The sequence below is a fragment of the Gymnoscopelus braueri genome (assembly GCF_963280865.1).
Source record: "Gymnoscopelus braueri genome assembly, chromosome: 11".
Classification (NCBI taxonomy): Eukaryota; Metazoa; Chordata; class Actinopteri; order Myctophiformes; family Myctophidae; genus Gymnoscopelus; species Gymnoscopelus braueri.
This window is the reverse complement of record NC_137613.1, coordinates 30,921,298-30,945,481: the sequence shown is the minus strand read 5'-3', so window position 1 is coordinate 30,945,481 and position 24,184 is coordinate 30,921,298. Positions and strand designations below refer to the sequence as shown.

At 41.1% G+C, this 24,184-nt stretch overlaps 1 protein-coding gene across 2 annotated transcripts in view; it reads left to right on the top strand.

Annotated features, from left to right (window-relative positions):
* Nucleotides 1–24,184, top strand: part of osbpl10a (oxysterol binding protein-like 10a) — a 90,274-nt gene that overhangs the window by 56,133 nt on the left and 9,957 nt on the right. The window contains exons 8-9 of one of the 2 annotated variants that reach the window (XM_080441545.1): nt 17,335–17,481; nt 18,571–19,075. In XM_080441545.1, coding sequence (XP_080297671.1) covers nt 17,335–17,481; nt 18,571–19,075 — 652 coding nt within the window. Of the gene's footprint in view, nt 1–17,331; nt 17,482–18,570; nt 19,076–24,184 lie in introns of both variants that reach the window. The other variant, XM_080441544.1, reaches the window with a different exon arrangement.

Sequence of the window (24,184 nt, the reverse complement as noted above, 5' to 3'; positions counted from 1 at the left end):
AACCTGTATACCAGTGACATCATCGGTAGGCACTTGGTCATTTCAAAGTAATTTATTTTGTATTTTAAGAACAATTGCTTCTATTTCAGCATGCTAACTTTCCAGTAAGAGAGAGGTCGTCGTTTCTGTTAACTTGGAATCCACATAGATGATGTCATTGGTAGGCAAGGTTCTGAACTGTCCTCAGCCCACCAATGAGACGCAGAGTGAGTAGACAAAGATGGTGCTATCTTATAATGAACATTAGTGAGGACCAATTATATGAAGATAAGGTTGAAAATTGGTGAAGTGCTCCAAGCTATTTTCTTCTCTATCCTTCTTGTTCCTCTTTCAACGGTTCTAATGAGTATAGATCAGTGATTAATTTCAAGGGCCCCCAGTTTGATATGCATTAGGTCACGGACCCCCATTTGATACGATTTGTATATCTACAGTAGGACCTCAATCTATACTCAGAGACTCTGATAGTGTGCTCTCTCTGAGTTACAGACCCCCAGAAAGGTACATTTCATCCTACAACTTTCAGTTATGTATCCGGGGAAACCCTGGAACCCCCCTCAAGGACCCCTGGGGGTACCCATGTTGAGAACCAGTGTTATAGACAACCACACACGACACGACCAAAGTGTATGTGTGACATTCTGGCTGGTAATAATGGACAACTACTAGATCACACACACACACACACACACACACACACACACACACACACACACACACACACACACACACACACACACACACACACACACACACACACACACACACACACACGTTGCTGTGTGATTATTGTTGCCGGTTTTGTTCTTTGTTTTGTTCGTATTGGTGCTGTTAAGCTCCGCTGTGGTTTTAGCACTGAGCCTGTTGGTTCCTAGTGGTGTTCTATAGTCTCTATTGTTGCTCTTTGATTTGTGTAAAAGGTGCTTTAAACTCATTTGATTCAGTTTGATGTTTAATTGGATTTGAATGATCTGGGGCCAAATGTCTGGCGTGGTTTAAACGCAGTTTTGACAAATCAACAGAAGAACTGTCAGGCCAAGGTTTTTCACTCATACATGACAGTATTCGGATTCGCAGAGGTTATGATAGATGTATATTTTATGGTATTTCATCCCAGATTTAGCTCATCTGTGATGACGATGGTGAAATGATTTATGTCGCTCCGTCTCACATTCTCATCTGTTCTTCTTGAGCGCCTCTGAGGTGCTCAAGCCTGTTAACCCATTAAGACCATGAAAACATCTGTGTAATTCTTTAGATTTCTTTGGCTATTAAAAAATTGCAGATCTACAAGCTCATAGCGCGAAAATTATGAAAAAAATAGCAAATCTTTGAATGCACCTTTTCATGTCAAGGACCCCCAAAATGATATGTATTTGACCGTGGACCCCCATCTCAAAATATGTTGTTCCAGGGACCCCCCAGAAGCACAGATCGGAGTTGAAAATGTCCGCTTTAAAACACATGCTTTCCCGGTCTTAATGGGTTAAAAGTTTGAACGGCGGTGCTGTCAGATAAGTGGGTCACACACAGCGAGGGACAGAAACAGCCCTTGCCCCAGGAGGAAGGCTTTATAATGTCTATCTGCTTCCCTCCTTGCCTGGTTTTGACTGACAGACTGACAACTTGAACAATGTCTGCCTGATGGCTCTCGCTGTTTCTCTGTATCAGTGACAGGGAAGGCAGGCCGCCGTAAATGGCCAGTTTCAGAGCCTATGCGATGGGGCGTGCTTTGTGTTTCTAAAAGGGAACATGGGTCGTGGGTTGTGTGTCGCAGAAACGGGATGTTGCTTTCCGGCGAGGTTGCAAAAGTGCATGCGCTTGGCGGGGATGAAGATAAAGAGGTTCGCGGTAGTTAAAGCTGCAATCCAGAGCAAGTGCACAACACGTCACACGGTGAGCTTGTACACGGGCTATTTTCGTGTTGAGGGAAAAAAAGAGCGAACCAAGTATTGTAACCCTATGCTTTGTACACAGGGGTATGTTCCTTTTAAGTTGTTGGCGGGCTGAGCGCGCCGGCGAGGAGTATTATGGGATTGTTCTTTTGTTTACTTCTGTTCTGGTGTAGAGGGAAAGCGGACGCACTAAAACAGAGCAAGTGATATTTTTTGTTACTATGGATGATACAAAGTTAGAACCCTGGCTGTTCACGTAGATTTATTGAATCTATTTTTGTTATAAAATCACCAGTTCTCCAGCACGGACTCCTTCTTTCATTTAGTATAGAAGAAAGGATAAGGATTACTCTGAAAAGGAAGAGGAAGGTGGTTATAGTATAGAGCACTGGGTCTGAGGGACCCCGGTCAATTAGGTATATAGGGTTAACCAGTCTGTATGGTAAAGCATGTTAATCCAATATAGCTAGCACATCTGCAGTGGTTGGAGGTGGTCTTCCTGCTCTTCTGTAAGAAATGTATATACCCTGGTGTCGGGTAGGACACCTAATGGTTGAAAAGTAGTACTGCCTGAAGATCATGAGCGCAGTATATCCACTGGCCAAGCAGGAATTTCCTCTTGATGAGCGGTAGATCTTTGGTCTCTCGCGTAGGGGAGGCCAGGGTTCAAATCCGGGTAGTACATAAAAGTTACGTATTGCAGCTTTAACCTTAACTCTACGCTTCAATTAACCTGTGATTGTAAGCCAGCTGCTATCCGGAACTCTATCATCAATTCATTAATGATCTTGGCAGCTCGGCCCAAAAGTAGAAACGGGAGCATTGAGCAGAGGTGTGTGTGTGTGTGTGTGTGTGTGTGTGTGTGTGTGTGTGTGTGTGTGTGTGTGTGTGTGTGTGTGTGTGTGTGTGTGTGTGTGTGTGTGTGTGTGTGTGTGTGTGTGTGTGTGTGTGTGTGTGTGTGTGTGTGTGTGTGTGTGTGTGTGTGTGTGTGTGTGTGTGTGTGTGTGTGATTCACAGTTCCATTTGTGACACAGCTCTGTCATTTGAGTCACATTGATCTTTTGACTGTGTTGTCTTAATATTCAAACAACAGAGTGAACAGGGATCCTTCACGGTGAATAAACATGTTAAGATTAATGGCACCACTTTGTCAGCTGTATTTTCATGTCTTCTAATTATACCCTCGTTGTACAAATCGTTTGAAATCGTTCCTTCTCATGACCCCGGAATGTTAAATATCACGTTAAAGCGTCTCTGTCAGGTCATATGAAATGCAGCCACTCCAACCTTTCCTTTGAGTCTTAGAGGGGGAAGGTGACATTTTGTCCCTGATACGTGCACTGAATGAACAAGCCAGTAGAAGTTCCCCACCAGGCTTACCAGCCAGCCGTCCTGCCGTGCCCAGCAGACGTGTAATTTAGAGACCGGGAGATGTAATCCTTCATGTTAATGATAATTTCCCATCGACGTATATGACTTACAGAATCGCGACTATGGATTTGCGGTCAACAGTGAAGAGTTATTCACAGCTAATTGTCAAGCTGTTCAGCGTGTACTTATGTGCAGAATAATGAAGAGAGAAGGCGTGACTTTCCTCTGTTAATTTGGCTCCTGTAATGATGATATTGTATAAAGTATGGTGAGTTAATGCAGTAGACAGCCGCTACCTGACACAGGCAGACAGCTTCCTACCAATTAGTGCTGAATGTTTCCGAGAGTTGTTCGTTGTCATGGTAATCGAAACCACTTATTTGAATGCTTCTTTTTTTTTTTTTATATATACAGTACTGTAGGTAGAGTTTTGCACATTTTGTATCCAATTTAATTTCCCAAAATCTTGAAGTCTGGTGCTTCAATAGAAGCGTGCGCGCTTCTATTGAGTGTCTGCGTGCGTGCGTGCGTGCGTGCGTGCGTGCGTGCGTGCGTGCGTGCGTGCGTGCGTGCGTGCGTGCGTGCGTGCGTGCGTGCGCGCGCACACACACACACACACACACACACACACACACACAGCTGTTAAACCCTGTCTAACCCTACTAATAGGCTGGCTTGTCTGCTACCCATAACTACCTACAGAAATGGCAGAGAGAACTTTTCTGAGTTAATATGAGTGTGTTAAACTGAATATTGCGATGTGTTGCAAAGCAACAAACTGACCAGACACATTCTGATTCAAGCCTGTGGTCTGTTGTTCCCATCCAGATGGCTGCATAAAATCCTTATTAATTAACAAGGTGACAGTCTCAGTGGGTTGCACCTAATAAAAAAAAGAAGTGAATTTATAAAAGCTATTCTATTTTGGTTCTTGTTGTTCATCTGTCATTCTGTAAAATATAATATCTGTTCTGTTAATGTCATTTCTGAACAGTTAGAATGATACTGTATTTATTCTTTATTTTTTTTGCTAACGATCATTTTGTGAAGAGTAGGCGTCGCTCTTTCAAATTGTGGCCATCTTGTTTTGGTACCAAGCCCTCCTAACAGTAGTTAAGGTTTGGGTCTTTTATGGCACTGGGACTCCAAGGATACACGCACGCACGCACAGTCACACGCACACACACACACACACACACACACACACACACACACACACACACACACACACACACACACACACACACACACACAGTGCTGCTGAATCATGTTTGAGATTTGTTCAGACTGGCTGAACCCCTGCTGCTTGTGCTCTTGTGTGTTAGCTGTGGTGGTGCTGAGACAGATGTCATTAGTGCCTTTAGAAGCGGCCTGGCCTTCGTCTGAAGACGAAGGATAAACATTGGGTTTACAGTCTGTTGAGGCTCATTAGTCTGCATTTAGCTCGGCATTGGGCCGTTATTCATCTTCTAATGATATTCAGCACCCTTCATGTTTTTCTCTTTTGATTATTCTCATATTCAATCACAGTAGACGATGATGATTGTCGTCATCAGATCCTCTCGGTGTGATGAGATGAGGAGGTTTGGGGATGACCTGGTAAAGGTTAGTCCCTCCAGAGTTGATGACCTTATGGTTTTAACAACTTTAAACCTGGCGTCCCGATTTTGGGCATGAATAAAGGCCGAAAAAAGAGCAACACTGTCATATGATCGCGATTGCGCAAGATGGCGGCGCCGATGCGCGGCTGCAGCTGATTCTGATGATGAAGTATATAATAGGGCAGCTTAGAGCTTCATTTGAATGAATAAAACATTATATTGATGATCAATCTGTATGTATGGTAGCATAGTGTTAACACAATATGCTTAACACATATGCTGTGGCTGTAGTTGGTCTGCATGCTCTTCTATTGAGACATACAGTAAGTATATATCCTGTGGTCTGGTAGGACCACTACTGGTTGACAAGTGGTACTGCCTGAAGGTCAAAATTACATTTCTTCCCTTAGCAAGCAGGAACCAGGGTTCGAATCCCGGGTAGGACATGAAAGTTGTGGATTGTAGCTTAAAGTGTCTGTGTTCTGGGTCTGTTGTTGGCAGTGGTGGAAAGTACTTACAAGTACAATTTTGAGGTACTTTAACTTTACTGGAGTATTGCCAATTTTCTATACTTTTACTTCTACTCCACTACATCTCAAATATTGTACTTTTTCTCCACTATAATGATTTTAATGCTTTAGATACTAGTTACTTTTTAGATTTGGATTATTATTACAAAACATACCCAGCCCTATTTATACTTTGACTATTTGAAAATCAACTGAATCAACGTTGTGAGCTTGTAGATCGGCTATTTTCAAAAGATTTGTTTTACACATTTTAGACATAATTATGATAACCTGTGACTTTAACTTTTGGTACTGTTAAGAACACAACAGAAAGTATTTAATAGGTACTTTAAGTATATTTTGACGCCAATACGTTTGTACTTTTACTCAAGTAAATTTTGATTAGCTGACTTTTACTTGTGACAGAGTGTTTCTACATTACAGTATTGATACTTTTACTTTGAGTACTTCTTCCACCACTGGTTGTTGGGATGATGTGGAGTTGTCAGGAGGGCCTTAGAGGTGAACCTGGTACTGTAGAATGAGAAAGAGGGACAGGATGCCACCTTGTGGTGTTAAAAGGTAAAGCACGCATAACTTTTGTCACGACTTGACTTGCACTGTAATCGATGTATGTGATATTTCCATACCTGGAGACGAGTTTAAAATGAGCATATGGAGTTGCAATGTTTCATGCTGTGAGTACGTTGCTTACACGCAGTATTCGCCCATTAAAACAGCCATGACTGAGTCTCTTGAACACATGGAGGAAAATATCAAATCTTAACACCAGAATAATCCATTTTCTGTTTGAATTGCTGCACCGCAACAGAGGTCATGCACCGCACAGCAGAATGAGCTGTTTGATATTCAGTTATTGCGACACACAAGAAAAAAAATTCAATCACTATCGTTTTTATCATCACCAGCTCGTTGCTATGAGAAAGTGAATACGGAAAAGTGCTTGTGTTTGCAGAAACCAGGTAGGTTTTATGCATTATATGATATAATATCACCAGTGCATTTCTTGCCCTGCCGAGGGAAGGAGGGGGTTAATGACAGACATTCATCAGTACTCTCATTGTAGACACAAAAGGCAAATGGGAATTTAATTACGTTTACAAATGATAGTTTTTTTTCTTTTCTTTGCTCGTTTTGTTGTAGTGTCAGGTGTACAAACATTCTCACCTGTGCCAGGGGATTCGTCCTATAAACACCAATCCTAGTCTAAACTCTGTGGCAGAGTTGGCAACTTGGCATCACCAATCTTTCCTCTAATTGTATTTAATGTTAATAATGTTGGAAGATAACTCTAACTTATAGATAGTCTTCGCTCCATGTGGGCCTATTTCTGCACGTTCTGTCGATAGACTTGCAAATACAGTTATATGGCAGCATCAGAGTAATAACTACCTGGATTCAAACATCCATGTGAAACCAAACATCTACTGTACCGCTCAACCAAAGGGGTTACAGCTTGCTAAAATTGCCTTTGGGAACTCCTTGTTACAAATCCATGGAACACACCTTTGATGACTTCAAATTCTCTCCAGCAGAGGGCAGCAGAATTCTGTATTGCATAGCTGTGTCTTTATGTTGATATACAGTGACAGCAAGAGGAAATGTATCTCACACTATGCTATCTACAGTATGCGTACCATTTGATGAAAACTTTGTATCCATAGGGTGTTATTCCAAATCACTTGCCCTCTCAGCGTGTACTACTGTATACTGTAGGAGCACACATTATTAGCAGTAAGGCATGGAAGTTGCTGGCCTGCCTCACCTTTTGGTTGGTATGCAGCCATTTTGTGAGTGTCGAAGGTCGCTCTTTTCCATGTTTTGTTTCCTTGCACGTGCACGGATGAACTCCAATGTCTCCTCAGTCCCCAGCCATGATTTATACTGAACCAGAAAGCGTGTTTGGCAGCAGAGTTTCACCCATGTTTGACATGGTGAGTTCCTTCCTCGCGGTGGCACTTTAGCTCGCCTGATTGGTTATCTCTCTACCTATAGAGCCTTTCTATATAAATGCTGGAATGAAAAGGGATTAAGAGAAACCGGGATAAAGGGCTGTCCACACAATGTCATGTGTCATTTTAAGAATAGTTAAAACTCAAATGAATGGCAGAGTCCCCAACACAACTATGATGTCGTCCAGTGGTGTAAAGTAACTAAGTACATTTACTCAAGTACTGTAGCCTACTTAAGTACAATTTTGAAGTGTTTTTACTTTACTGGAGTATTTCCATTATTCAGTATTTTTACTTCTACTCCACTACATCTCAGAGGCAAATATTATTATCCACTACAATTATTTGAAAACCTTAGTTACTAGTTACTTTGTAGATTTTGATTAGCAAACATACATTACCCACTTAAGCCCTATATACATTTCGGCCATTTGAAAATAGCCGATCTACAAGCTCACAATGCGTGACGCATTGTGAGCTTGTAGATCTGCTATTTTCAAAAGATTTTTATACATTTGAAAACTTGTGAAATCGGACATTCTGCATAACAAGTACTTTTACTTTTGTACGTATATATATATTATTTGTAAGTATATTTTGATACCAGTACTTTTGTACTTTTATTGAATTTTTTAGAATTCCGGACTTTTACGCAACAGAGTATTTCTACATTGCATATATTGATACTTTTACTTAAGTAAAATATTTGAGTACTTTCTCCACCACTGAATTGACGTCAACAATGATGATACTGGTGAATGATATCGTTAGGATACATTTCAGAGCAATTTGATGAACGATAGAAACTCTGACAAACAATCAAAATCCATCTAAATGTTCACAAGTGTCACTTTCAACACATCACTCACATTCAGATGACATTCTGAGCGACTCATCATTGCATTTATGTGAAATTTACATGAATTTCAGACGGACAGAGCAGAGAGATAAAACAATGAGTCATCCTCTACACGTCTTTTTATTATTGAACTTGCACTCTGGGTTCACATACACCATGAACCAATTATAAACTACTTCCCAACTACTTCAAATATTGTGTTATTTTGATGTTGCTGTTTATCCTGTCTTTTATTAATTCCAAAACCTTTACTTATTTATGTTACCTGCTGTACTATCTACAGAAAACTGACCTCATTAAGTGCAGGTTGTATAATATATGGCAGTACTAGGAAAACTGACGGAGAAAGTGTAGGAGTGACAGACAGTAGGAAAGCTGCGCGCGAGTCAGTGTAAGGGGAAACAGAAGGCTGAGAGGCTGACATTGCCACAGATTACTCTAAGACAATTTAGTCTTATAGTTATGGATGCCATCTACCCAGGAGGGATGTAACCTAATGTTGCAGTTCTTTAAGGCTGCCTGAGATTCTAAACCATTATCGCATTTGTGAGCCACTTTATGTTATTCCCGCAGGGATATTGTGAAAGTGCATACTGGTAGGATACAAGACTGTTCCACTTAACAACCTGCAGGAGGCAATGATCACCCTCCACAGGCAACTGCAGAGATACAGTGATTATTGTTTGTATTTTTCAAACAAGCAACTAAATTCATAGACCAAAACCCAAATCCTATTTTTGGAAGTGAGGGAGCACCGCTCCCTTGTTCCCACTACACCACTGATAACATACAAACAAGTAAATTAAATGCACAGAACAGAACAGAACAAAGTTAAATTTGCATAACAAAGCTGGCATCCCATTCCCAACAAGAATGGGAATAATTTAGCCAACCTCTCTTTTAGGTATTATTTTCTCCCAGTCCCTTTGTAATGTGACTAATGCTTAAAGGGCATATAGATAAAATAAGTTATGAAAACGAATAATAAAAAAGAAAATGCATCCACAGAGCTTTTAAAAAGGCATGGAATCAAAGATTATGATCATATTAATAATTTTATTGGCCGAACAAAAGTCCAGAATTATTGTGGTGTTTACTTCTATAAGCTGACAGCCACCATTATCCAGGTGTGCTTGCTTGTGTTTTCTTTGGGTAACTGACCATGATACTAAAGTGATAATGACCATGATACTAAATTGATACTGACATGATACTGACCATGATACTGACCATGATACTAAAGTGATACTGACCTTGATACTATTGTATCATGTCAGTATCATGGTTATGACCATGATACTGACCATGATACTGACCTTGATACTGTTGTATCATGTCAGTATCGTGGTTATGACCATGATACTGACCATGATACTGACATGATACTGACCATGATACTGACGTATCATGTCAGTATCATGGTTATGACCATGATACTGACATGATACTGACATGATACTGACCATGATACTGACATGATACTGACATTATACTGACCGTGATACTGACCATGATTTTTTCCCCCTAAAGAAATTCTTGGAGGCAGCCATTGTATTGCAATGTTGCAAACTACATGATTGCTGCTTTATTTGATAAGGCGTTGTGAAGACGCCGCCATACGACGAAGTATAAATCAGGCTTAAAGCAGTTCCACGAGGAGAAATCTGACTGACTTGAACCCATATGCACATCAAAGGAATGCTGATAAGAGATACGTCATATCGGTGAAGGAAGGTAAGAGAGAAGGGTTGACAGAATGGGTGTGCATAGGTAACAGGCTGACATTTGGAAGTGGTAAAGTGAGGGTTTGAAGAGAGAGAGAGAGTGTTTCTGTATGACGGGGGAGATGAGGTCCTAAAAGGTTAGCCTGGTAACGTCAAGAGGAAAGAAGAAACAAAGAGTTAGCCTTTGAATTGTCTGCCCTCCTATCCGAGCTGCTCACACTCTCCTCTGACACTGCCTGGGAAAGAAAAGAGTGAGAGACGGCAAGGGAAAGGATGTTGTATGTAGGCTGAATGAAAAGAAAGAAAAAAGGTTTAATGAAAGAGGACAACCAGGGAGGGAAGACAGAGAAAGAATGTATCAAAGATGACTAAAGACGGACAGAGACAAGTATCTCTCTCTACTATGAACTAATAATACAATTATTATTATTAATAGTTATATAATAATACTAATAATTATTATTACAGGAGAAACAAGTGAGGGACGAAGGAGAACAAAAGATACAATATGAGTAGAGAGATACAAGGCCGCAGAACAGGAGTCAATGGGAGGAGGGAGGAAGGGCTAACAGAGGTTCAAGAGACGCCATGGGAGAGAACATGCAGTGGAGGAGAGAGGAGATGAGAATGAGTTGGAGGAGTTACTGGATTCACCTCCACTTTAATTTCCCCCCTGTTTGTTCAGGGTGGGTGGAGGAAGAGAGATTCTCTCTCTTTTCTTGCTTTCCCTCTCTCTCTCTAATGCAGTCTGTCTCTATCTCTCGCCTGCTCACATACATGCTCTCATGTTCTTTCTCTCTCTTCGTCTCTCTCCCGTCTCTCTTTCTCAGTTCCATGCTCTCGTGTTCTCCCCCCCCCTCTCTCTCTCTCTCTCTCTCTCTCAGAGAGTCACGCACTCAGTCACATCACATGTCTCTCTCTCAGAGGAATCAGAAACACAGGAAGCTGCTCACTCACTCAGAAAACTCCCAGATGAAAAATTGTTCTCTTGCTGCCTCATTTTCTTTCTTAGCTCACTGCTTAATCTGTGGAGGTTTTTTTTAGGAGCATGAACTGTGACCTCCTTAAGGTTGTGTGAAGTGATTTGATATTGGTCTACCTGAAGAGTTCAGTGGTGTGCTTGTGTTCTGTTGTGGAAGTTTCTCTCTAAAACAAGCACACGGTGACTTGAGATGAGGTCTAGTTCCATGGAGGGCAAACCTGTCGATTCTCAACAATGCAACGTGAGTGTTAGAATACATAACGAATTGTGTGTGCTTATGTACATGTACAGTGGATGCACATATCTACTTCCATTCACGCATTTGTTTTGAAGTATATATGTGTTTTGGGGGTTCAAGATAATTTACTGCCCTCTATGATTGTGAGCTTTATTGTGCCTTTGATGACTTCATAAACATTGTAGGACCCAGAGATGAGAGGCAGTATTTCTGTTACATGTATTTCAAATAGGTATTTGCATTACTTGTGAGTATTTTGTCATTTGTATTTGACAGGCCTATAGAAATGCCCGTTTATATATTGTTGTTTTTCAAAATATACAAACTACTTTGTGTTAAAAAAATAAAACTAAAGGAAAACAACCAGTAAATACAGTTACTCTATATATCAGCTGACTGGGATTCCAGGGTCTATACTTGGTACCCTCCTTTTTTCCCTCTACATGAAATCTCTTTGCCGAAGATAGCTTATAGCGTGACATGTTGTGAGTTTGTAGATCTGCTAATTCCACCAAATGTTTGCCTTGTTTTTGCAGAATGTTCGGCTATTGTGACATGCCCAGAAAAGGAATTGTTGGGTTCAATGTGGTTAATGTTGAGAACCAACAAGTTTATAGACTTTATAGTTTTATAGTTTATAGTCTGTATGTTGGTTGCTTGTCGTGCATGTTCCCTGAGGAAGTTCTGGGCTACTTATGAAATGTACCCAGCTCACATCACCTGACCAGATTAACATCCAGTTGAGCACATGCATCAGTGGTGTAAATCTAGGGGTTGCAGAGAATACGACCCCACCTGCAGGGGGGGCCTCTACTTAGCCCACCAATTACCGTGTTCTCTTTTGTAACATACAATATTATTGTTATTTTCATCTCTGTATAAGTGGACAGGTCCAAATTAAATCTCACTGTCCCCATCGAATGTAATCATCATGTGTTCTTAAAATTCGTAAAATGGTAAGAACATTAATTATGTAACATGTCCCAGATTTATGGAGCCAGTTGCTCAGGAGGTAGAGCCTCTTGGGAATCGAAAGGTTCCCGTTGTTTGATCCCCGGCTGCCCCTAGGTTAATGTCGAAGTGTCCTTGAGCAAGACACTGAACCCCTAACTGCTCCCGCTGAGCAGGTTGTTGTCTTGCATGGTTTCTCCCGCGGTCGGTGCGTGAATGGGTGAATGTAATGCATGTTGTAAAGTGCTTTGGATGAAGGTGCTATAGAAATTTACCATTTACGTACAGTAAAGGTGTGTTTTTAAAATACTAAATGAATGTATTTTAATTCATCCATTTGATCCGGGAACGCATCAAAAATAGCAGATATACAAGGTCATAGTGCGGCACCGAGTGCCTCGCTACGAGCTTGTAGATCTGCATTTTTTGGCAAAATCGTGAACATTTGTGCAAATCTTTGAAAATATATATTTTTAAAGCGAACTTTTGTAAAATATTTTGTTCCAGGGACCTCCAGAAGCAAAGATTTGAGTTACAAATGTTCACGATTTTTCTAAAATAGCAGATCTACAAGCTTGTAGCCGCGCTACGAGCTTTTATATCTACACGCTATATCTACGAGCTTGTATATCTGCTATTTCTGAATGAAGTATAAAATAATGGTTATAGCTCAAATCTAAAATGACAGATGTGTTCCTGGTCTTAATGGGCTAAATACATTTAATTACAGCTATATTTATTTTCAATTGTTTGAGGGGTATTTGTGTGTGGTAACAAGATACATTTTGGTGTATTTTTGACCATCCCCTAGGACCTATTGTACAGGTGCTCGCTAGCAGGTCACACAAGGCTGGTAAGCTGCAGATATATTCTGCTCATTTTCCAGTTCCCTTAATTTCAGAAAACAATTCAAAGTTCCTGAACAGTTTTTGTGAGAATTTGAAGGTGGAGTCCCAGTACAGTTTGTTCTGTAAATATCACTTTTCTCACAAAGCCGTTATCGTGCTTCACTATAATCCAATCCACTATAGACCAATGCCTAAATACGTCTCCACCATGTATCTGCTGCCACAGGATGTTTTTACTTTGATAAAATGAGATGAGACATATGGTCTGATTGAACTGTGTGTCTCTATTACCTAAAACAAGATCTGACCTAGAATACAGACTAGTAATGGGAGAGGCGGTTTCACCACCTGTCAGGGCACATAATAGGAGATAACAGAGAGCATATTAGAGGTTTGGTTTATGATGCTGTATTATACAGTGCAACCTGGTCTGTTAAACCATGATGTAAATCTTTGTTGTCTTCAGGTTATTAGAGTTACTGTATAATATAGGAGTGATTCTTAACCTTTTTCATTTCAAGGACCCCCATTTCGATATGCATTAGGCCATGGACCCCCATTTGATACCATTTTTATCTCTGGGACCCCAATATACTATAGAATCCTCAGTGTTAATTTAACTCTGAGAGTGTTCAAATGGAACCATTGTTCCATTTGGACAATCAGGGTTACAGGCCCATACAGGTCAAAATTTGGTTCCTCCTAACTATCAAATATTTAGCTGGGGACCCCCTCAAGGACTGCTGGGGGTCCCTGGACCCCACATTGAAGATTAGTACTATATAGAGTCGTATCTCGTTGTCACCTATCTTGTTGCTGGACAACACATGATAATGAGTTAGCTAAGAGGAGTTTCATTGCAAAAAAAAAAGGGGGAAAAATGATGTTTGGAAAAGAACTTGAGTCATACTAACATTCATAACATTCATGGCAATGCCAGTGGCAACGTCCCAGTCATTACAGCGTTTGTCCAACTCTAAACAGAACCAACCGCTCAAAAAGGAATGCTACTGGGATATTTCAGGAATGCAACAAGAGGTTGTCGGAAACTGCATTTTTTTTTTGTTTTGTTAGTTTAAAAACATAAATACATTTCTGCTACATTTCCATTGCCTCATCATTTAGGCATTTTGACATTTAATAATGTTTAGAGTTGTCAAAAAACACATTTATGTGGAATGGTTATTTTGAAAAACAGTGAAAGATTATTTTTTTTTACCATAAAAAAAACCTCCTGCTCAATAAGGATATTCATGTTGTTTTACCATCCACTGTTTGTATGCATTAAAATTGTAAAAGCCTTGAATAACAACATCCATTAAAGTCCACACAGTGTCTGCTTTAGGGTCAGGTAGAACTCCTCTGACCCCCCCAGCAGTAATTTCCTGTTCTTATCAAAATCCATTTTAATTAGCTTTTACAACACTCCTCTCCCTGCCTCCCTCTCTTTGTTTTCACTGCTATTTATATATCACTCACTCCTGCTGTGAGCCTCCCTGCTTCTGGGAGTCCACTGAGTTCGTGCGTGCGTGCGTGCGTGCGTGCGTGCGTGCGTGTGTGTGTGTGTGTGTGTGACGAGGCCGACTGACCCACTTATGTTGAGAAAGGTAGAAAATAGACAGCATTGTGTGAGTGTATGTGCGTAAGGCCAAACGTCCCCACGAGTATATAGTAGAATTTGAGAAATAGACATGGTGAGGAAAAATGTCCTGGTCCTCACGAGAGAAATGGTTGTTTTATGGATACAAAAAACATTTCACAAGCCAAAAATAGCCTATTTTCGGTGCACAACACCAGCATAAGTATAAATATAAATCAAGGCCAACCCTAAGCCCTAAACCAAACTTCTAAATGCCTATTCCTAACCTGAATCCTTTTTGGTTTAGGTTTAAAAATTACATAAAATCACCGTCCTAAATTGTTGATGTCCTTACAAGTATAGTAATATAAGTGTGTGTGTGTGTGTGTGTGTATGTGTGTGTACAGTCGTTTACGTGCATACAGACTATACAGCGTACAGTTAGTGTAAGTGAGAAGTGATTGAGTGAGTGGGAATATCCGTGTGCATGTAAAGCCTGACTTGTACTTTGTCGTACGACGGTGTCATGTGCTGAAAATAGCCAATAAACGCATATGTTGTAAGCGTGAATGGACTATAAATTAAACATGAGTGAGCGTCCCCGTGCACCGAGTGCCTGTGGAGCGTGGCTGCCGTGCACTGGAATTGCATAAATTCCACATAAATATTCCATTCGGTATTTATGTGACAGACTCTTTCCTGCTGGAAATCTCACTTTGTTTATCCTCCCTTTGTTACTCTATTCTCACTTTGCTGACATTGACGATCCATTTACTGAAGACATCAAGACTTTAGCTGCACCTCCCACACACACACACACACACACACACACACACACACACACACACCCTACACTCACACAATGCTGTCTATTTTCTACCTTTCTCAACAGAAGTGGGTCACTCGGCCTCGTCACATGCAGAGCAGATAGCATTTACTGCTTATTATTAACTTGCCTGTTAAATCGTTTTGGTGACATTCTCTTTCATGCATAATTCTCTAGAATATAACTGTACTGTCTGTACGCAGATAGAAAGCCAAAACAAAGTGTGTTGGGGGTGTAGAAAAGAAAGAAAGAGTGGTTCAGTACTGTAGATAGTAGAAAGACAGGTAGAGCAGAGATGTATGGGAGGGAAAGGGACAGCAAGAGAGAGAGAGAGAGAGAGAGAGAGAGAGAGTGCGATAGAGAGAGGGGGATGTAGATAGTTTTATTGCCCACAGTGGGGGAGCTGCATTATGTATCATTTGCTCTCTCAATCTCTCAATCTCTCTCTCCTCCTTGCCCATCCAAGCTACTTCAGTAGATATCTGAAGCATTAGCCCTCCTGTAACACAGATTCGTTATGATATGCTTCCAGCTGAGTGCTGGAGTACAAATGGAGGTCATGGCCCTGGTTGCTTTGAAACACTGCTGTGTTATGGGGGCCTGCTCAGCTGTTGTAGAGGTCTGGTCCATGGACTGACTGAGAGCCACTCAAGCACTTCTGTTCTGTCTTGTGTCCTTCAACCTTCAACGTTCATCCCTGACACGTCAATATGTACAGTATGCAGTCCATGTTCAATGTGAAAAGTTAACTTACTTTGCACGCTCACAATGTATCTCGATGCAACGATGGAAAGAGTGGGAGAGTGTGAAGAGTGTAGGAGAGACAGACAAGTAGGAAAGCTGAGAGGGAGACTGGGAGATGGCGACGACTGGATAAGAGTCACAGCATCACCCTCATTTTTTAACCCATTAAGACAGGGAAAGCATCTGTCATTTTAGATTTTAACCACTTTAACCATTATTTTATTCTATGAGCTTGTAGATCTGCAATTTTTGAAAAATCATGACAATTTTTGCAAATCTCTGAAATATATATATTTTTTAAAGCGAACATTTGTAACCTAAATCTTTGCTTCTGGGGGGGTCCCTGGAACTAAATATTTTGAGATGGGGGGTCCACGGCCAAATACATATAATTTTGGGGGTCCTTGACATGAAAAGGTTTGAGAACCACTGATATTAAAGCAACATAAGTGTTTCAGAAAACTGTTAGGATTTAGAAGACATTTGTGGAATCGGCCTCAGGTCTCAATGGGTTAAGTCCTCAAACTTTTTCATGTCAAGGACCCCCAAATTGATATGTATTTGGCCGCGGACCCCCATCTGAAAATATTTTGTGCCAGGGACCCCCCATACAAGATTTGTGTCAAAATGTTTATAAAATATTCCAAATGTTAACTCTCTCAGTGCCAGACCCCGAGTTATCCCGAGTTTTCGGGTTATACCCTCAGTGCCAGAACGAGAAATCCTGAGTTTTTAAAAAATAATAAATTTTTTTTTTTTTTTTTTTTTTTTTTTTTAAAGTGTTCAGAACCCAAGATATCATTATCTGAAGATTTGCAGCTCCATCCACTCTTTGTTTAACCTATAACTGAAAAAGGCTGTATCTCCCCTTCCTAAGCACTTTTTTTTTACTTTGAAAAAAAAAAAGAAAAAAGTTGGCATGGTTCGCAAAATATATATATTTTTTCATTGGCACTGAGAGAGTTAAACATTGTTGCAAGATTCTTTTTTTAAATAGCAGATCTACAAGTTCACAACGCGTCGCAGACGCAAATCGACGGGTTGTGAACTTGTAGATCGGCTATTCTCAAATAGCCGATGTATATTGGGCTCAAGTGGTTAAACTGAATTGAATGCAAAATTAACTGATTTTGCTGGGGACCCCCTGGTACCCCCCTAAGGACCCCTGGGGGTCCCCGGACCCCACTTTGAGAACCAATGGGTTAAGTCATCTGTGTTTGTCTTTCACCAGCAGCATCCAGGGTTGGAGGACATCAGCCCCAGTGAGGAGGCGACGGACACGGAGGACAATGAGGAGGAAGATCTGGGCGTCCAGGATGACCAGCGGAGCATCATCCTGCATCTGCTCTCCCAGCTCAAACTGGGCATGGACCTCACACGGGTGAGGCAGCTATTAGGGTGGGGTGTTTGCCGCACAGCAAGAAGGTCTTGGGTTTGAATCCCGCATTGGGTTCTGACTGTGGCCTCACTGTGTGGAGGTTGCTTGTTCTCCCTGTGTTCACATGGGTTTCCTCCTACTAAAATACATGCTCCTTCCACTGCCCTAGCTGTGTATTTAACACGGTTCTTCTGTGTGCTAAGTTGCAAGGCTGAAACTATCGATTCTTAGTTATTATTCCATCGCTTGACTTTTTGATTAACCGAATAATTGAGAAGCACTTTTTTAATATATTTTTAATACGTCAACAAATCAAGGTGGAAGAATTCGAATAGATCTTTTATGATCGACTAAATCGATTAATGTGATTAACCTCTTAACACATTGGGTGCCAGAGGTTTATTAAAATATTATACGTTGAGTGCCAGCATTTCTTCCATCCACTTGCGTTATACATTTCGTGCTGTGAGAAGCCCCGACGCGGAAATGCATGTAAACAAAGCGTGCGTGCGAGACGGCGGAGGGTCCCGACTAACGCCTGGAACAATAATATTTCCAACGCGACCCTCCATTGCAGCGTGATCGCCGATCGAAAACGGCTCGTTTCCACCACATTAAAAAGAAATGGAGATATTAAGCTTTTAATCAAGGAGATAACATTGAAAACGCCGACCGGAAGGATTTTTGACATGGAGCCACATCCAGCCTCTTCTTCTCAGAAACTGCTTGGGTGATGTCAAAGTTTCGTTTTAGCGCCCCACGTGGCCCACATGTATAAAAATAGAATTGGGTCAAAAACGGTCCGGACCGTTTTCGGCACTTCTCGTTTGGACCCTCAAAAACGGTCCGGACCGTTTTTGGCATTCAATGTGTTAAGACCTTTTTTATACTTAAAAACAATTGTGTCATACAATGGTGTGGCGCAAATCGTGAAACTATCCGATCTATACAAGCTCACAACACGTTGGATTGCGTTACGTTGTGAGCTTGAAGATCTACTATTTTCTGTATTTTTGCTGCTGTATTTTAAAAAGAAAAAAATAAGGGGGGAAAAAAGTACTAATTTCCGTGCTTTGTGTCATAATCTAAAAGGTGGTGCTGCCTACCTTCATCCTGGAGAAGCGCTCACTGCTGGAGATGTATGCTAACTTCATGGCCCATCCCGACATGTTTCTGTCCATCACCGCCGGTGCCACGGCCGAGGAGCGCATTGTCCGCTTCGTGGAGTATTACCTGACTGCATTCCACGAGGGCCGTAAGGGAGCTGTGGCCAAGAAACCCTACAACCCGGCGCTCGGAGAGACATTCCACTGTTCCTGGGAAGTGTCTCGAGACAAAGTGAAGCCCTCGGCCAGAGCCAACCAGGGGTCAGCCAGGGACCCGGACATGGGCCCCAACAACTCCCCGCAGGGCGAGAGAGACGATTCCTCGGGGGGGTGCTACCGGGTGTGCTTTGTGGGGGAGCAGGTGTCTCACCACCCACCTGTCTCTGGGTTCTACTGCGAGTGCAAAGAGAGGAGGATGTGTGTCAACGCCCATGTTTGGACCAAGAGCAAGTTCATGGGAATGTCTATAGGAGTGTCCATGGTGGGAGAAGGTAAGCCAAGACGCAGCACAAGGCCACCATGGCAAACTAATCATGGCAATGCACTTTATAACAGTATCCATTAAGGTGTCCAAAGATAACTCAAGCCCTTGTAATGGGGTAGAGGGTTATCTGAGTTAAAACTGCAATCCATATCTTTTTGGTGGTAAATAAAATGAATGGGTCTTAACATAGCAGTAGAAATGTATTTGGATTTTTTTTGGTTTTAACATCATTAATGGAACTTGTAGGTGGGATTTTGTTCAAGCAAAACGTTGTGATCCTCTGCACAATTCACATACTTTTGGTTATTTTGTAGCCTTATATATTAGACATTGTGATATTGTTTGAATTTGTTTGTTACACTGTCTAGGGTGCATAATTTTTTTGGGGGAAATGAGTAGCAATGTCTTTCACCCCTCAAACATTTGTTCGTGTCTGTAGTTGAACGAGTGTCTGTGTCCCAAGTCCTGGGCTGTGTGTGTGTGGGTGGGTGTGTGTGTGTGTGTGTGTGTGTGTGTGTGTGCGCGTGTGCGTGCGCGTGTGCGTGTGGGCACATGTGAGCTGTAGCTTGATGCAACAAAGATATGGCTCTCCTTGTTTACGATCCTAGTTAATTTGAATGGACCGGGTTACTCTTGTGATTAAGACATAAAACAAGTCCTCTTACGTTGCTTTTTCTGCCTATTTTGCATAGTATGCATGTGTAAAGCACTTTCTAACACAGTTTTGAAAGGTGCTATATAAATAAAGTTGTATTATTATTATATATTATATTATAATAATAATAATAATAATAATAATATTATTATAGTGACTGGCACACGTATTCCACCAGTAATGGTGACCCCCACCACACACCCTTGTTACATTTTTATTTTTCGATCAATGAACACGATCTTCGGGCAAGTAAAACATGACCTGTACTTGCCCGAGGGCAAGTGCTTTTTAGACCTTGGTGTCAACCTCATCCAACTTGATCTAAATGTAGCCTTCGTTTTGAGCCCTGAAGCCAGTCACTATCAGCATTTTGTACAGTACATGCTGCAAGCTGTCAGCTGAATTTTGTAAAAGGAGCTCAAAGAATCCACTGAACAAACGGTTTCTGTTAATAGGATTTTTACTCCTCTGGCTAAAGTTTGAGTTGCAGTCTGAGTAGAGCTGACTGGCACAGCGTGCTACTGCTAGAATGAGACATCTCTGGTGGCAGATCAATAAGCCAGCCTTCACAATCATCAGCATTTGGGCGGCCGTAGCCGAGTGGTTAGAGAGGCCATCTGGGGATCGGAAAGGTCACTGGTTCAACCCTCGCCTAACCCAAGTGTCCCTGAGCAAAACACTTAACCCCTAACTGCTCCCTGGATGCTGTATTAATGGTGTCCTCTGCTCCCATAGTTAGGATGGGGTTTTAATCTCTCAAGACAGATTCTGCTGTCAGCACCACTGCCTTAAACGTGTAGTGTTGGAAGTGGCGGACTAAGAAAGGGGAGGAGCCAAACCGAGTTCCTGTTACGCGACCGGCCCTTTCTCACCGGATCGTAGTGACTTGGCGACGGCCCCTTCTGTGGCGCACGTGGAACTGCTTCGGCCCTAGTCATGCGTCACATTCCAGGAGGATAGCTCTGCCCGGCTTTCCACTGTCCTTTAAAAACTGCTGAGTCGATGCTTTTAAAAAGCTGCTAAAAACTCATTTGTTATATAATATTAATAATATAAGATTTCTATGTATTGTTGATTTCTATGTACTTTTGCTGCTTTGTTCGTAACTTATTTTTTATTGTTGCTCTATTTCAATAGAAAATAGTGCTGAAAGCTTCCAGTCTTACAGTATCTCTGAATGTCGGTTGGTGTCTCATGGAGCAGCATTCATGACCAATTTTGGTACTAATCATTGGTGCTAAAAAACACTATTGATTGAGATTCAAGGGCAGTAATGGAAAGTGGGTACAGTCCATAGTGCAGGCTGACAGGTCAATGTCGATGTGATCTGTTGGGGTGATTGTTTGTTGTTTTGCCGTTTGTCTGGGGTCTGCTGAGACAAGCTTGTTGTAAAAATGGAAATAGCAATGTGCATTATAGCAGACATGTGATGTCCACCCTCATGACTCTTCAACTTACCCACTTAGGAATGATTAGTAATACCAGAACACAGAGGCTCATTCAATGAGATATGCCTGCTTCACATGAAAGCTGAGGTCCGTACGGGACTACTTACCATTATATGAAAAATGAATGACTGCAGCTCTTAGTATCCATCTATTCCGTCTATTGCTTCCATCTATTATATGGTCTACATCAGTCCCCTGTGGGTGTTTTGCAGTGAAACATTGTTGTGCACGTGGTTCGATGTATAAAATGAATGAACATGCAGTTATGATGTAAACTATTCAAGAACAAGAATATGCAGTGGTGGACAGTAACACAGTACATTTACTTGAGTACTGTAAATAGGTTAACCCATTTTGGGCGGGAACCCCTATTTGTAACTATACAGTACCTTTCTGTAGTTGGAAGTTTTTCAGAAAACTTGGCGTTTTTAGAATCGGCCTCAGGTCTAAATGGGAAACTTTTTTTTAATCTGTACTTGAGTATTTGTATTTTTTAATACTTATGACTTTCACTCCACTACATTGATTTCAAAGACAATTTGTCTTTGAAATCAAAAGTACAATATTTGTCTTAGACAAACATTGTACTTTTGACTCCACTACAGAACATTTCTAGGAAGGGAAAAGGACATTAGCCGTATTTCAAAATAAAGAACAGTGAAAATAGCTATAATATCTACAAGCTCACAACGTGTCGCATCACAATGCGTTGTGAGCTTGTAGAACTGCTATCTTCACTATTATTGATATATTTTTTAAACATCTGGAAATCTTTGAATGTTTTGTAAAATGTCAAAATTTCAATACTTTTGAATGCTTGAGGTATTTTTAAAATCAAGTACTCCAGTACTTTAACTCTAGTACAAATCTGACAGAGCAACTTTCACTTGTACTGTTAGTAGTTGAGTAATATTTGACCAGGAGTATATTTATACTTTGACTCAAGTACTGGTCATATGTCTGCCAACTCTGAAAGAATAGCAAGTAATGAAGCATTATGAATTCACCCTAATGGCCTGCCTCAGAGCAATGCTGGGACTCTGAAGATGTTGCTATATGAAAGGAGACACCAGTGGCCTCCTATACATTCTATACATTCTATTTATGCGTTATGCACATTTACTGAACATCACAAGAAAGCGCTCTGCTTCCAAATGGGTGATGCTTACCTTCATATTTCATGACTGTAAATATACATAGGGTGACAACCACATTATGCTGAGTCTCAGGTTAATCGCAGCATTCTGTCAAAAAAGTGCAACATTTTCTGATCAAATTCTAAACTTTTTCTTTGCTTACAATCCATAACGTTTGGGTTATTTTAACCAATCTATACTGGTTGACGAGAGCATTGGCAGTGATATCTAATATCTGTCCTGCCCAAACAGGCTTTCCGTCTTAGCCCAGCTGTCGAAATGTTGGCATTTGTGTGGGACACCAGGGTTCATGTCCCAGGTACTGTAGGACAGGTGGATTGCAGTTTAACAATTTAAAGCCTATTTACTTTGTTGACCAGGGTCCGCCAGGGGTCTATACTAGGCCCCCTCCCCACCAAATCTCTCCTGTGACAATAGTCGACAATAGCCGATCTCCGAGCTTGTAGATCAGCTATTTTCAAATAGCCAAAGTTTAAATAGGGCTGAAGTGGTTAATGTATGTTTTGTAATAATAATAAAAAATCTACAAAGTAGTAACTAAAGTTTTCAAATAATTGTAGTCGAGTAAAAGTACAATATTTGCCTCTGAGATAAAAGTATTGAAAATTGCAAATACTCCAGTAAAGTAAAAAAAGAAAACTCAAAATTGTACTTAAGTATAGTACTTGAGTACATTTACTTAGTTACTTTACAACACTGCAGACCAAATCAAGTGATCTAAGTAGTGTGTGCGACTGCAACAGTCGGTACATTCATAGACATTCAGACAAACAGCAGCAGTGTGCTGTAGACTCAGATATACACACGCCGTGGTAGAAGTAGGTCAGTGGTGCTTGGCCTGCATGACGTCTCTCACCTGATCTGTCGTCAGGGGTGAGAAATAAAAACCACCATGCCCTTTTTTCAGTTTTCTCCCACATGATTTGGTTCTCTACAGTTTTTTTTTCTCCTCAAATGACTCGACAAGAATAGAGCATCGAAGTCTGACATCACTGCCGCTAGAGGGCGCTATCCTCCTGGGGTCACTGCGTAATTTTTTGTATTGGAATTTCCATTGGGGAATCTTAGATGGCGTCATATAAGAACTGTGTTCCAAAAATAAACAAACCACCCAGGCAATTTTACTCATATGATATGAAGCATCAACTGACTGTGAAAAAGTACACATTTCTCCAAACAGACGTTATCAAATGTAACTCAATATAAACGACAGAGTCACATACGGTACCTGACAAAATTGTTCATTTTTTTAACACAGCTCTTATATGACACGATCAAAGATTTGCTGTTTCGCTGTGACCCAGGGCCCAGGGGTAGTGCGAGGTGACGTCAGGACTTCGGTACTCTATGGACTTTTCTGTCTAATACAGTTCATTGGTTTTGTTTCAACAATATTTTAGATTGGCCATTACTTATATGTATACATACAGTATACGCATGTATACAAATGTATGTACTGTATATGTACAGTATACAGATAGTCGTGGCCATAGCTGAATGGGTAGAGGGGCGGCCTGGGAAACAGAAGGTCCCAGGTTCGATTCCTGGCCCCGGCAATTGCTGAGGTGTCCCTGAGCAAGAGGCTTAATCCCTAACATCGTGTCAGTATCATGGTTAGTCATGGTCCGTATCATGGTAGGTCATGGTTTGTATCATGGTTAGTCATGGTCCGTATCATGGTCAACATCATATCAGTATCATGTCAGTAGCATAGCATGGTCAGTATCATGGTCAGTATCATGGTCAGTATCATGGTCAGTATCATGTCAAATTATGTCAGTATCATGGTCAGTATCCTGGTCAGTATCAAGTCAAATTATGTCGGTATCATCGTCAGTATCCTGGTCAGTATCATG